Source organism: Setaria italica, chromosome I (assembly GCF_000263155.2).
Source record: "Setaria italica strain Yugu1 chromosome I, Setaria_italica_v2.0, whole genome shotgun sequence".
In the NCBI taxonomy this organism is placed as follows: domain Eukaryota; kingdom Viridiplantae; phylum Streptophyta; class Magnoliopsida; order Poales; family Poaceae; genus Setaria; species Setaria italica.
In genome coordinates, this window is record NC_028450.1 from 6403946 (window position 1) to 6416882 (window position 12937).

At 42.0% G+C, this 12937-nt stretch overlaps 1 protein-coding gene across 1 annotated transcript; it reads right to left on the reverse strand.

The window, feature by feature from the left end:
• Positions 1 to 7308: 7308 nt before the first annotated feature.
• LOC105914028 (formin-like protein 3) lies at positions 7309 to 7965 on the reverse strand. Its single transcript, XM_012844591.1, has one exon. It carries the CDS (start codon positions 7963 to 7965, stop codon positions 7309 to 7311), a length of 657 nt encoding a protein of 218 aa, XP_012700045.1.
• Between the last annotated feature and the right edge of the window lie 4972 nt (positions 7966 to 12937).

Here is a 12937-nt window from a genome sequence, read left to right on the forward strand (position 1 = left end):
GATTCCGTCCGTTTGATGATGTAGTGTCGTGTGGCCTCCAGCTTCGCTGTGCTCATCCCACATACTCATGAGTTGGTGCTCGATGTGCTCCAGGTGCAAAATATTGTGCCAAAGCTCACTCAGATTGGGGAAACATGTAAGGTTGTGATGATACCCAAACTTGAGGAAATAGAGTTAAACTCGTGGTGAATGCTCCAAAGCCTAAGAAAACTCTTTGGTGAGCTTCTAGAATCAAACCAAGTCACCTTTCACTACTAGAGGAATGGCATTTTGTCCAGCACTTAGTACCGGTTGGAATTGGACCCGATACTAATATGGCCATTAGTACCGGACCTAACGGCTAGTCCCCCAGGGTCACTCAAGGGCACCCTTTAGTACCGGTAGGTGTCCCCAGCCGGTACTAAAGGGGCTCATGGGGCGACCCTGGGGGACTAGCCGTTAGGTCCGGTACTAATGGCCATATTAGTATCGGGTCCAATTCCAACCGGTACTAAGTGCTGGACAAAATGCCATTCCTCTAGTAGTGAAAGGTGACTTGGTTTGATTCTAGAAGCTCACCAAAGAGTTTTCTTAGGCTTTGGAGCATTCACCACGAGTTTAACTCTATTTCCTCAAGTTTGGGTATCATCACAACCTTACATGTTTCCCCAATCTGAGTGAGCTTTGGCACAATATTTGCACCTGGAGCACATCGAGCACCAACTCATGGTATGTGGGATGAGCACAGCGAAGCTGGAGGCCACACGACACTACATCATCAAACGACGGACGCGCACATTGGAGAATCTAAAGACATATAATACTTGCAGGTGCTAAACTATAATAAGGAAGTGTTATGCGGGAACCCCCCCCTAAAAAAATTATAGTTTTTTCTGAAAATTTTCAATCTTTTGTTAGAAAATATAGAATAGATCCGATGTTTTTGTGATTGTGAGAATATTTATTATTTATTGTTTTTTAGTGTGTCCGGTGAAGTTTAACAGAAGTATATCGTGTTGTATATATAAATATAGGTAGGGGACTCCCCTACTGATTTCCTTAAAAAAGTATATCATGTTGTAATAACCTTCATGCTTGGTACCAACAATTACTTAATTATTTTTTATTGATGTGATACAAATATAAATCATAAGAATTATTTTCAAATACTAACCTAATGACATTAAGTTTATATAAAGAATGTTATTAATGCAGTAATTGTAAGTCAAATGCTTATTACAACCGAACAAAATATTCCTTATAAATAAAAATGGAGGGAGTAAATATTACTTTATAGCTATTTGCAATAATTCGTTGAAAGATCTAATCTTCTATCAAATGAAGAGATTTCTGTAGGAGCAGCATATGTAAATCACTTGACTCATGGCTAAGGACTTGCCATGAGTGCTACTTGATTTCACACTGTAATTGCCGTCGTACTTGTTAGCAACCAGACAGCATGAATCATTTGATTGCTTCTCATTCTTATGATTCGCCGTTGAAACTTCTAACCTTCTAGGGAATGATCAAAATTTCGACGCGAAAGATGCCGGCAAATCACATGATCCATGCAAAGTGTTAGTTTGCTGGGAAATTACTGAACCAAGCATATTAGTTTGCCGGGAGTAAACTACCAAGTCATCAAACGGGTAGGTGAGGAGGAGGAGGCCAGCAATGGATTGGTAGGGCATGCATGAGGAAGAAGTGACGCACCAAGAAATGTGCTAGGGCCCATGCCTCAACGCGAGCATCCAGCGACCGGCCAGCTGTCTAATTTATGGTCGTCGATTGAGTTCTAGTGTGTGTGTGTGAGAGGAGACGACAGGCAACGGTCGGGCCATGCACTGTCATCGTCTCCGGCGCCGGCCTGCATATACACATGTCCCCACGATAGTAACAGGGCCTTCTCCATCAATTATGTATGGCTCCAGAATAAATCCAAACAAAACCATCTCTAAAAATAAAAGGAGGAGAAAAGAAACATAACGACCACACGATGAAGACAAGATAATCGCAAATAAGAAGGGCATGGATGAATACAACATGATCAGAAGATCCAAAACTTTCCCTTCTGGGGCCTATTCTGCATTGGATTCTTTCATAACAAATCATTCATATGCAGGGTACTTGGGCTGGGCTTAATCTTCTAGCACATCACTAGGCTGAAGCCCTTGGGCCACAAACTAAATAGTTTCATATCCGAGTTAAAATTCGGCCCATACCAGCACTGCAAAACCAAAACGTTTGATCCAAAATCCCTTCTCTGGCAGCACACACCATGCAAGAACTTGAAAGAGAAGGAAATAAGAAGAGATCTGAAGATTGATCGATGGTCAGCAGAGTCAAAGAACGCATTCACATGCACACCAAAAGATCAGCATTTCAGCTGCAGCGAGGGAACACAAAGCGCACGACAGGTCACTTCAGGGAGGAAACATTTTCAGCAACGGCGACCAGGATGTTCAGTCAGAGTCGTCAGTCTATGTGACCGAGCATGAATGCCTCGGTGAGGTTAACGTCAAATGGACTGAAACGGATGGCCTCCCGGACGCTGAAAGGTATAGCTCAGTTCAGCTTGGCAGTGGCCGTTGTTTTAGCTTGGCAAGGTGAAAAGTGCCCACAAAAAGGGCGCCGCAGATGATGGAAAACAAATCCCCCGTCTTGACCGGAGACCACAGCGACCGGATCTCTCTCTTTGGAGCTCAGCTCAGTTGGGTCATTCCATGCATTTACACGCCTGGATTTTGGTGTTCAGGAGTTGAACTAGTGAGGTCTAGAATCGGCAGTATATTATGCGCAACCTTTCAAGAAAAGATTCACTGATCTAAAGAAAAACAAAGAAGGAATTCCATTGAATTGTACTGTACTTTTGTTGATCAGTTGGATTGCCTTTTTCTTATTGGTCAATTAGAATTGCCTTCTATAACTATCTCGAAACGGCCAATACACTGTTGGACCATTTGAGCGAGGACGAAGAAGATCTTATGTTCTTGAGAACTGACGGTTTTCATAGGGAAGATGGAAAAATTATATGCATGGGACACACTAGAGAAGCATCTCCTGACTGATTTATCTAATAAGAACAAGTTCTTACTCTAAGTCAATTGCATTTTTGCTCTCTTATTTTGAGTTAGAAAAAAAGAGAAAAAAACAAAGCAATACATAGCATATTAAGCAGTCAGAAAAGGGAGAAACCACCAATTGCCATGTATACATGATGTGACTTACAAACAGATGGAGTGTGTAAATATATAGGTTGCACAAAAGGAACTCCCAATTGTATCTAAATAGGGCCATAGCCAAATTGTCGCCTCCGTCTATCAGAATCCTTATAACAAACCATGTATGAGCGAGGATTTGTGTGAACTGCACTTTAATTTTTCTGAACTACAAAATAACTTCAGGGGCCCTCATGAAGCCTAATTTAAGTTAGTCTAATAATCATCCTTGTTCAAAGATCAACAAAAAGTAAAGGAGGGCAATGAAAGGACAAGATTTCAGACACTTCCATGCATAGATTTCGTTGCTTTAACGAAAGCTCTTCCAGTGTGCTCTTTCACCACTAGTATATTGGGAGCCATTGACAAACAACTCAAGCGTGTTCACACCTTAACCCTAAAAAATGCAACTCTGCACCATGATTAGAAATCAAAGGTTACGTGTGAGGGATACGTCTAAGGTTGCAAGTCGAGCTTTGTGCTTCGCCTTTAATCATTTCTTCAGGTCAAAGACGAACTTTTTACGGTAATCTAGTGGTTAAACTTTGTATTGCTTTGCCAAAGAACAACCAAAGAAACTCTACAGTTAATTTTAGATGGATTAACTACTATACAGGTGCGTAGCTCCTTTAATAATGTGCAGTTTGCAACAAGTGGAGATACTCCCTACCAACCTGCTAGTTCTAGATCAGCTGACTTCAGGCATGCATGGATCAACTATATATGTGATTAACAACACATGCATCAACAGTACAGAGGCTGAGATATAATCCATTATCAAAAAAACTATTAGTTAGAGTGAAAATCGCTAAAAGGGGTCTGTGCTAGCGGACCAAGCGCCCGCTAGCAACTTTGAGCCAGCACAAATGCTGTCTGTGCTAGCAGGTGCTTGCCCGCCAGCATAGACCGCTCTGTGCTGGTGGGTGATGTTAACCACCCGCCAGCACATGGCTCTGTGCTGGCGGGCGACGTTAACCACCCGCCAGAACAGATGATTTCTGTGCTTGCGGGTGGTTACATCACTCGCCAGCACAGATGATTTCTATGCTGGCGGGTGCTTATGCCACCCACCAGGAATATGTATTTTCCCATCCAATATATTATTTCCCGTGAGTTATTTATAATTTTTATTTCCCACCAGTTGTTAGCCGTCAAATTGAAATATGTATCTCCAACCACATAACAACAAACTTAAATAATAAATAATTCACATTATTCAAAACTACACCGTACATAATATATAATTCACATTATTAAAAATCTAACATTTGGATTAGAGCTATTCTTTGCTACGCTAATATTAAAATTACTGCGCCCCATCTATGAAAATCTTTGCATTCGTCCACCATCAACACGCCATCTTTATCAAAGAATGCTCCATCCTCATGACAAATCTCACGTTGGATGAACCTCGCCATGTCCCTACAAATGTTGTCGATGTGTTTGTCTTCGAGCGCCGTGCTATGAGTCTCGATCCTAGGCATCTGCAGGTATACAGTAAATGAAGATTATGATGTATTACCATTAGGAAGTTAGCACATGGCAGTGTATAAGAGACTTACGTCTTCAGGGTTCGTCCGGTACCTCCCATTGTTTCTGAGGAACTCGCACACGTAATATCCGCATAGCGTAGTACCGGGAGGTTGCTCGTGGCACTGCAATCAAATAGTAAAAATGATAGGTTGTTATTAACGACAAGTCTACATTATATGAAAAAACTAATTTATGTTCTTACGAATCTATGATATATTATTTTCATAGATTTCTTCCTTTTGGATCGTGGTCCCCTCCTTTTAGTATGTAAATCTTGTACGCACTTTGAGGATATAAAGACAAGAGTTAGTAATACAATTTAGGTGCATAGAATGTCAACATGCATTTAAGTACTGCCAAGGAGTGTCTTACTTTTGTATAATGCCTATGAATTCCTTGTAACTATCTCTGCTAAATCTGGCTGAGTCGAGGATCACTGCTTCTCCTTGTCGTCGGGTGTTATTGTCGAAATTCGAGCTAGTACCCAATTCCTGCTACACTCATCCAAGCCTTCAAACAAATCTGGTAAACCAGCTCTCCTCCGTTCTTCTTCCTCTCTCCTCCATTTAGCGATCTTGGCTGCGTACCCTCCCGCACCCAAGTGGTGGGGGTTCTAGGCGGCTTTCATAGCCTTCACGGTATTTTCTTCGCTCAGGACTTTTGCTTCCAGCGTGTTCTTCTGTTGTATGAACTCTTCCCACATTTCTGAAGGAATCCTACCAAAGTCTTCGCTATCGTTCTTGCCTTTTTGTACATATTCTTTATTAAGAGTAGGCCTCCAATTCCTGAAACATCTCCCAAGGAGGCCCTCAGCAAAGTTTCTTGCGAATTTCTCTTGACCTTCAGGAAAAGTGAACCTCTCTTTCAATGTGGCCCACAATACATCCTTTGTAGTTGTAGGCACATTCTCCCAATTAATAGTCGTGATCCAGGTCTGCAATTTATCCCTGACAATAGCTCCACATATGTTTCAAAACCTAATAGATATCCCCTCAGGTAATATGGGCTCACCTTTGGTGCCAAGCACTTCTATTACAAGAATACCTTTTTCAGGGATCTAGTTTTGGCTTTGTCTCCCACGTTGCCTTTTTGGATTACTACAAGAAGCAGTAGTAGCCGAAGGTTGTGGTGCAGAGGGATCTACCTCCTCTTCATACAGAGTAGATGTTCTACGACGTCATGACGGGGAATGAACAGGGGATTGGTCATCGTTCTATAGAGAAAACAATAGTTTGAGTTTATCATTTTCATGTGAACAACAAACGCATCACTAGCTAGTATATGAATGTGCATGCAGGTACCTGATGATCTGTGGTTGGATCGTATTCATGGTCATCTTCATCTAAACATCTGCGAGTCCTAGGTGGGCTTGGTTCGTACTCAGGTGGAGTAGAATACGATCCACAATCATCGTTAGAATCAGAATCCTCCTCGGTGGATTCAACATTGTTCTCATTGTTGTCCATCGCTCTTAATATGCAAAATTGTAATACTTGCAATTAAAAATTATTCATGAATTTATGCATATCAATACATGTTTGTACACCAAACTTTTCCTTTCACAATTTAAACATATATATATATATTCATGAATTTATACATATCAATATATATTTGAACACCAAACTTTTCCTTTCACAATTTAAACATATTTATTATTCATGAATTTATGCATATCAATACATATTTGTACACCAAACTTTTCCTTTTATAATTTAAACATATTTATTATTCATGAATTTATGCTTATCAATACATATTTGTACACCAAACTTTTCCTATCACAATTTATACATATTTATTATTCATGAATTTATGCATATCAATAAGTATTTGTACACCAAACTTTCCTTCACAATTTATACATATTTATTATTCATGAATTTATGCATATCAATACATATTTGTACACCAAACTTTTCCTTTCACAATTTAAACATATTTATTATTCATGAATTTATGCTTATCAATACATATCTGTACACCAAACTTTTCCTTTCACAATTTAAACATATTTATTATTCATGAATTTATGCTTATCAATACATATTTGTACACTAAACTTTTCCTTTCACAATTTATACATATTTATCATTCATGAATTTATGCATATCAATACATATTTGTACACCAAAATTTTCCTTTCACAATTTAAACATATTTATTATTCACGAATTTATGCTTATCAATACATATTTGTACACCAAACTTTTCCTTTCACAATTTGAACATATTTATTATTCATGAATTTATGCATATCAATACATATTTGTACACCAAACTTTTCCTTTCACAATTTAAATATATTTATTATTCATGAATTTATGCATATCAATACATATTTGTACACCAAACTTTTCCTTTCACAATTTATACATATTCCTTATTCATGAATTTGCATGAAAAAAAACCAACCATGTGGCTCCGGGGAGAGGAAGAGGTGCTTTGGCGTGGGAGAAGGCCGGTGGTGGTGTGGCGGCCTTAGGGAGGGTTGGCGGCGGTGCGACGGCCTCGGGTAGAAGTAGCGCGCCGATGATTGGGGAGGAGGCGGGGCTTGGGAAGGAGCGGCGGCGCAACATCATGTAGCGGTGGGGAGGAGGGAGGCGTAGCGGCGTCGGGCGTCGGGGAGGTGGTCGGCAATGTCGGGGAGGAGCGGAGGTCGGGGCAGGGCCGGCGGGTGTAGAGGGGGACGCGGTAGGCGGCGGTGCTCCGGGAGGGTGGCAGTGTGTAGGGGCGTCGGGGAGGGGGCCGTGGTGGCGCTCAGGGAGGCGAGGAGGCGCTCGGGAGGCGAGGCGACGGTGCTCCGGGAGGACGGCGGCGTCGAGGGGCATCGGGGAGGGGCCGCAGTGATGCTCTGGGAGGCGAGGTGACGATGCTCTGGGAGGACGGCGGCGTCAGGGAGGGGCCGCGGCGGTGCTCCGGGAGGCGAGAAGGTGCTCGGGAGGTGAGACGACGACACTTCGGGAGGGTGGCGGTGGAGAGGAGGGTGTAGCTGGCGGTGGTGCTTCGGGTGGGCGGCAGTGTCGAGGGGCGTCAAGCATCCGTGGAGCGCTTCAGTAGGTGAGGAGGTGATCTGGGAGGGGTCACGGCGGCGATCCGGTAGACAAGGTAGTGCTCGGGAGGTGAGGCGGTGGCGCTCCGGGAGGACGGCATGGGTGTCAGGGAGGGGGCCGCGGCGGCCGTCGTTGCCACAGGCCCTCCTACCCGTACGCAACGCGCGTCCCCCGTCCGGCATCACGCCACCGCTTGTCCACCTCCTCCCCGGCCGCCGTCGCGCCACCGCCGGTCCACCTCCTCCCCGGCCACCGTCGTGCCACCTCCCCTCCCCGCCCGACTCCACTGCGGCCACCGAGCGCCGCCGCTGCGTGTCCCCTACTGGGCCGCTGCTCCTCACCGCCATCGCGCCACCTTCCTTCCCCGACCGGTTGTTGTTTTTTTTCCATTTTGTTCAAGTAGATCTAGTAGTTCTGGTCATGCATAGCAGTAGTTCCAGTAGGGAATTGATACTAGTTCCAATTGATCATTTCATTGAAATTCTATCCACGTATACCTGGTTATTTATACGAATTTTACTTACATTGCAATTGCTATAGGTTGGCAGTGCTACTTGTGGTGTAAATCGTTTACGTGTATGTTGTTCAAATAAGTTTTGCATTATTGTTTCTAAATTATTTGCTTCCACTATTATTTTTTCAAATAGATGGTGTAAATTTTGTTTAGATAGGGATTGTGTTAAAAATTTAAAGTTGTTACCTTTTACCATTTTTATTCCATGCAATTGCAAAAATGATAATAAATATGTTATGATTAGTTATAACAATGTTCATGAGATCTAAACCAACAATTGTAAATTTTTTCCATTATTTTGAATAATCTTTTATTCTAAGCATTTTGTAAATTTTATGTGAACAATTTGGGCTAACTATGGCAAGTGGAAGTTCTTTTCCTCGTGGTGGTGGCGGCCGTGGAGGTGGCCGTTGTGGTGGTGGCGGTCGTGGAGGTGGTAGGGGACATTTCGGGCTTGATGACACTCCCACTAGTCATCCAGGACTTCACTTCCATGGCCCCATTGACTTGCCATTCGGCGATCGAAGCAGAGGAACAATTCCCAACATAGTAATGTTCTTTCCTTCTTTTAATTGATTTTGTTACTAAACATGAATAAATTCTAAATTTACTTACTTCAATGCAGCTTATCAAACCTATTAGATGGCTCAAAGATGTTGTCGAAGCTTTAGATGGTACTTCTCCTATAGTGCAAACCGAGGATGTAGGTGAACCTAATTTGAAAAGAGTACATCTCTCTTTTCAAGTACCTATTCGACATCCAATTTTTCACCTCATTGTCACCAGGACAGGCCATCCCGATAGTTTCAATTGTCGCATGGGGTCAAATAGCACCATCTAGGGTAACTGTTGAGAGGACTGTTGTGAAGGCCTGCCTAGAGCAGCTTAAGGATCATGGGTACTTTGTGCCAAACTTTTCATATTTTCGAATTAGATGGCTCGAGGAGGGAGAAGACAATGTGATTGTGACTGCTGAGAGTCTTTCTCGGCTTCATGACATGGTATGAAATATTTTTTTATCATTCTTTTAACTTTAGTTATGTTACATCTTTTAACTTTCATCTTGTTATAATCATCTTTTATAGGATATAAATGGTACTACCATTGTGGAAGTGAGCTTTCGTGCGATTCTGGATCAAGTCTTGGAAAAGTTTGATTTGATTTACATGGGTGGAAACCCGATGTTTACCCCAGATTTGAAGTTCCAGGCTCATCTCACTTTCTATAGGCCACATTATTTAACGTCTCAAATGTTCTCCATTTATAGTAGTGTATGTGGTCATCCATGTGAAGCGAAGGAGAGTGCACTCATCCGTGCTCTAACTTATTTTTATGAAGTTCTTGGCTGGAGGATTGGAGACCTTAACTATATTCCATATCTAAGGAAGTGAGCCGGAGTTTGAAATATATAACATGCATAGTTGTACCATTACCCTTTTCTTATGCATTTGAACTTGTTCTCTCTAGGACCTTTAAGTATTGATGTAAAAACTTGCACTATTATCAGAACTGGTTATATTGTATCGTGGCATAGATGTACCCCTACCCTTTTCTTATGCTGGCGGTCAGGTACAAGATAATAAATTCTAATCCACATTAATAAAGTCTTACAAGATAATTAATAAGTCTTACAAAATAATTAATAAGTCTTACAACATAACTAATAAGAAATGTTAATTTATCCTTTAACAATTCTTCCTTCAAAGTCAGTACATAACCATGGCTTCATGGATTTATCAATGCTTGTTTCAACATGCTTGATTCTTCGTTCATGGTCTTTGAAAAAGTCCAATTCCTCATACTGATTGTAATCCTCAATGTCCACTACACCTTCAACTCCAAGGATCCTTTGTTTTCCAAAGACGGCAATGTGCTTCTTTGCATTCATAGGGTCGGTTATGTAGAATACTTGTGCGACACGCTCAGCGAGTACCCATGGGTCATCTTTGTAACCTATATTGGCTAGGTCTAGAAGTGTCAACCCATAATTATCATCCGTAACTCCATTCGAGTGTTTGACCCATCGGCACCGAAAGATGGGGATCCGGATATTCTCTCCATAGTCAAGTTCCCATATTTCCACTATGAAACCATAGTAAGTTATGTTCTGTCCAGATGTATCAATCGCCTCTATGCGAACACCACTGTTTTGATACACCATGCTTTTGTTGTCCTTTGCGGTGGTGTAAAATGTGTATCCATTAATTTCATATGCTTGCCACGAGGTGACATTGCTTGATGGCCCAGACACCAACCTGGTCAATGTTACTTCTTCTATGGAATTTCCTCGAAATAGCTGCTCATGGTCCTTCAACCATGATAGGAAACAACGCTTTTGCTCTTTGATGATCCAATCCTCCGAGCGACCATTACTTTGTCCACGGATCTCATTTAGGTGTTGCTCGATGAAGGGCTCCACTATTGCGAGCTGTTGTAGAACGCTTGAATGCACTTTCTCCAATTGCTAGTTGTCCTTGTCTATGAATCTTTTCATTCCAATGGTACATCTCCCGGACAATCTGCCCTCATGTCAAGATTCTGGTAAACCATTAGCTAGCTTATCTTTTATGTAATCTATGCAGCAATCAACACTCTCTTCCGTATGGTAGCTCTCAATCATGCTACCCTCTGGAAAGGTCTTGTTTCTCATGTATCCATTGAGAGTCGACATGAACTGTTCGTATATCCACATCTGATGGAAGTACATAAGACCTAGTTCAATTATTTGCTGGACCATGTGAACCATGAGATATTCCATGATATCAAAAAAGGACGGAGGTAAGCACATCTTGAGCTGGGTCTGAGTTTCTAACACAAACAGTTGAAGCCTAGCCAACTCAACACAATCAATCACTTTATGCAAAATCACGTTGAAGAAATAACACATCCGTATGATAACCATCTTTATGAATACTGGTTTGATAGCCCAGATCGCAATAGCGAGAAAAACTATGATCATCACATGACAATCATGAGAGTTATAGCCGGCAAGCATCATGTCCTTCAATGAGACTAGTGACCGGATGTTCGATGAGAATCCGGTCGGCACTTTCAACCTGCGCAAGCACTTGCACATAGCCAATCTCTTATCTAGTGTTAAGTTGTAGCTACCTGGGAGAAGGTAATGCTTACCATTAGGTAGGGAAGGTGGAGCTCTGGCCTAATTTGAAGGTTAACCAGATCCTTACGTGATTTTAGTCCGTTCTTTGCCTTGCCTAATAAGCCCAAGAATCCGATGGTGCTATCGAACACATTCTTCTGGAGATGCATCCCATCAATAGCATGACGCGCCGCCAGCTCTCGCTAGTATGGCAAATATTTAAACTAGATAGACATCTTCTTAAACGGCACGTCTACGATGTATGTAGTTTCAGCCTGCTTCCTTCTCCTTTTCGAATTATCAGCACCACCTAAGACTTCTTACCGAGTTTGAACTTGACCTTCTCACATATTTCAAATACTATTTTACCAGTAGCCAGTTTTGGAGCAAAATCATTCTCATTGGTGCCATCGAAAAATTCCTTCATCTTGAGGTATTTTTGCGTCTTCAATAAGGAGCACCTGTGCCACATGAACATTGTCTTCATAGATCCCTTAAGGTACATATATGATGTTCCATCTAGGAAAAGTACGCATGTTGTCTTACCTTTTACCTGACTTGTCAAGGCAAATAGGACAAGATAATCATTTATGGTAACAAAGATAATGGCCCTTAGTGTGAAGTGCTCTTGTATGTACTCATCCCACATCCGAACCCCATCTTCCCAAAGCTTCTGCATATCTTCCATCAATGGCTCAAGGAAAACATCTATGTCGATGCTAGGTTGCTTCGGGCCTTGTATGAGAATGATTAGCAAAAGGAACTTTCTCTTATGATATAACCATGGGGGAAGGTTGTATATGGTCATCAGTACTGGTCATGTGTTGTGCGTGTTGTTTCTTTCACCAAACGAATTCATATCGTCTGTACTCAATGCAAACCGTACATTCCTTTTTTCATTTGAAAACTTTGGATGATTGGCATCGAAGGTCCTCCACTAGCGAGCATCGGAAGGATGTCAAAGCTTTTCGTCATCCTTTAATAGGCAATCAGCATGCCAAGTCATCATTTCAGTGGTCTTTGGGTTTGAGAACAAACGCTTCAGACGGTCCACCACCGGGAAGTACCACATCACTAAGGTAGGGACTCTGCGCTGAGTCATCGTGTCAGTACCTATACAGGACTCGTCCTCCACTTGAGCACCATCACTTTTCTTTGCAACCTTCTTCCTCTTATTCCCGATGGAGTAACCGGCACGGTCCTCATAGAAATTGGCATTACTTTTGTAATGGCTAGCATCACAATTTGGACACTTTTTCAATGCTGTGTACTCACTGCGATACAATATGCAATGGTTCCGGCACGTGTGTATTCTTTGCACACGCATCTTCAATGGATTGATAATCTTCTTTGCTTCGTATGTGTTTTTTGGCACAAAGTTAGACTTCGGGAGCAAATTGCCTAGCAGAGTAAGGAGATCATTGAAACTATTGTCTGACCAGCCGAATTTAGCCTTCAGGATCAGAAGATGACAGATGAAATGTAGCACTATCCACTCCTTCCTGCATCCCACATACATACGGTTCTTTGCTGCCTTCTT

What these genes read in the sequence shown, in the direction of transcription:
- LOC105914028 (XM_012844591.1), bottom strand. Translation starts at nt 7,965, where the DNA reads ATGCCGGACGGGGGACGCGCGTTGCGTACGGGTAGGAGGGCCTGTGGC.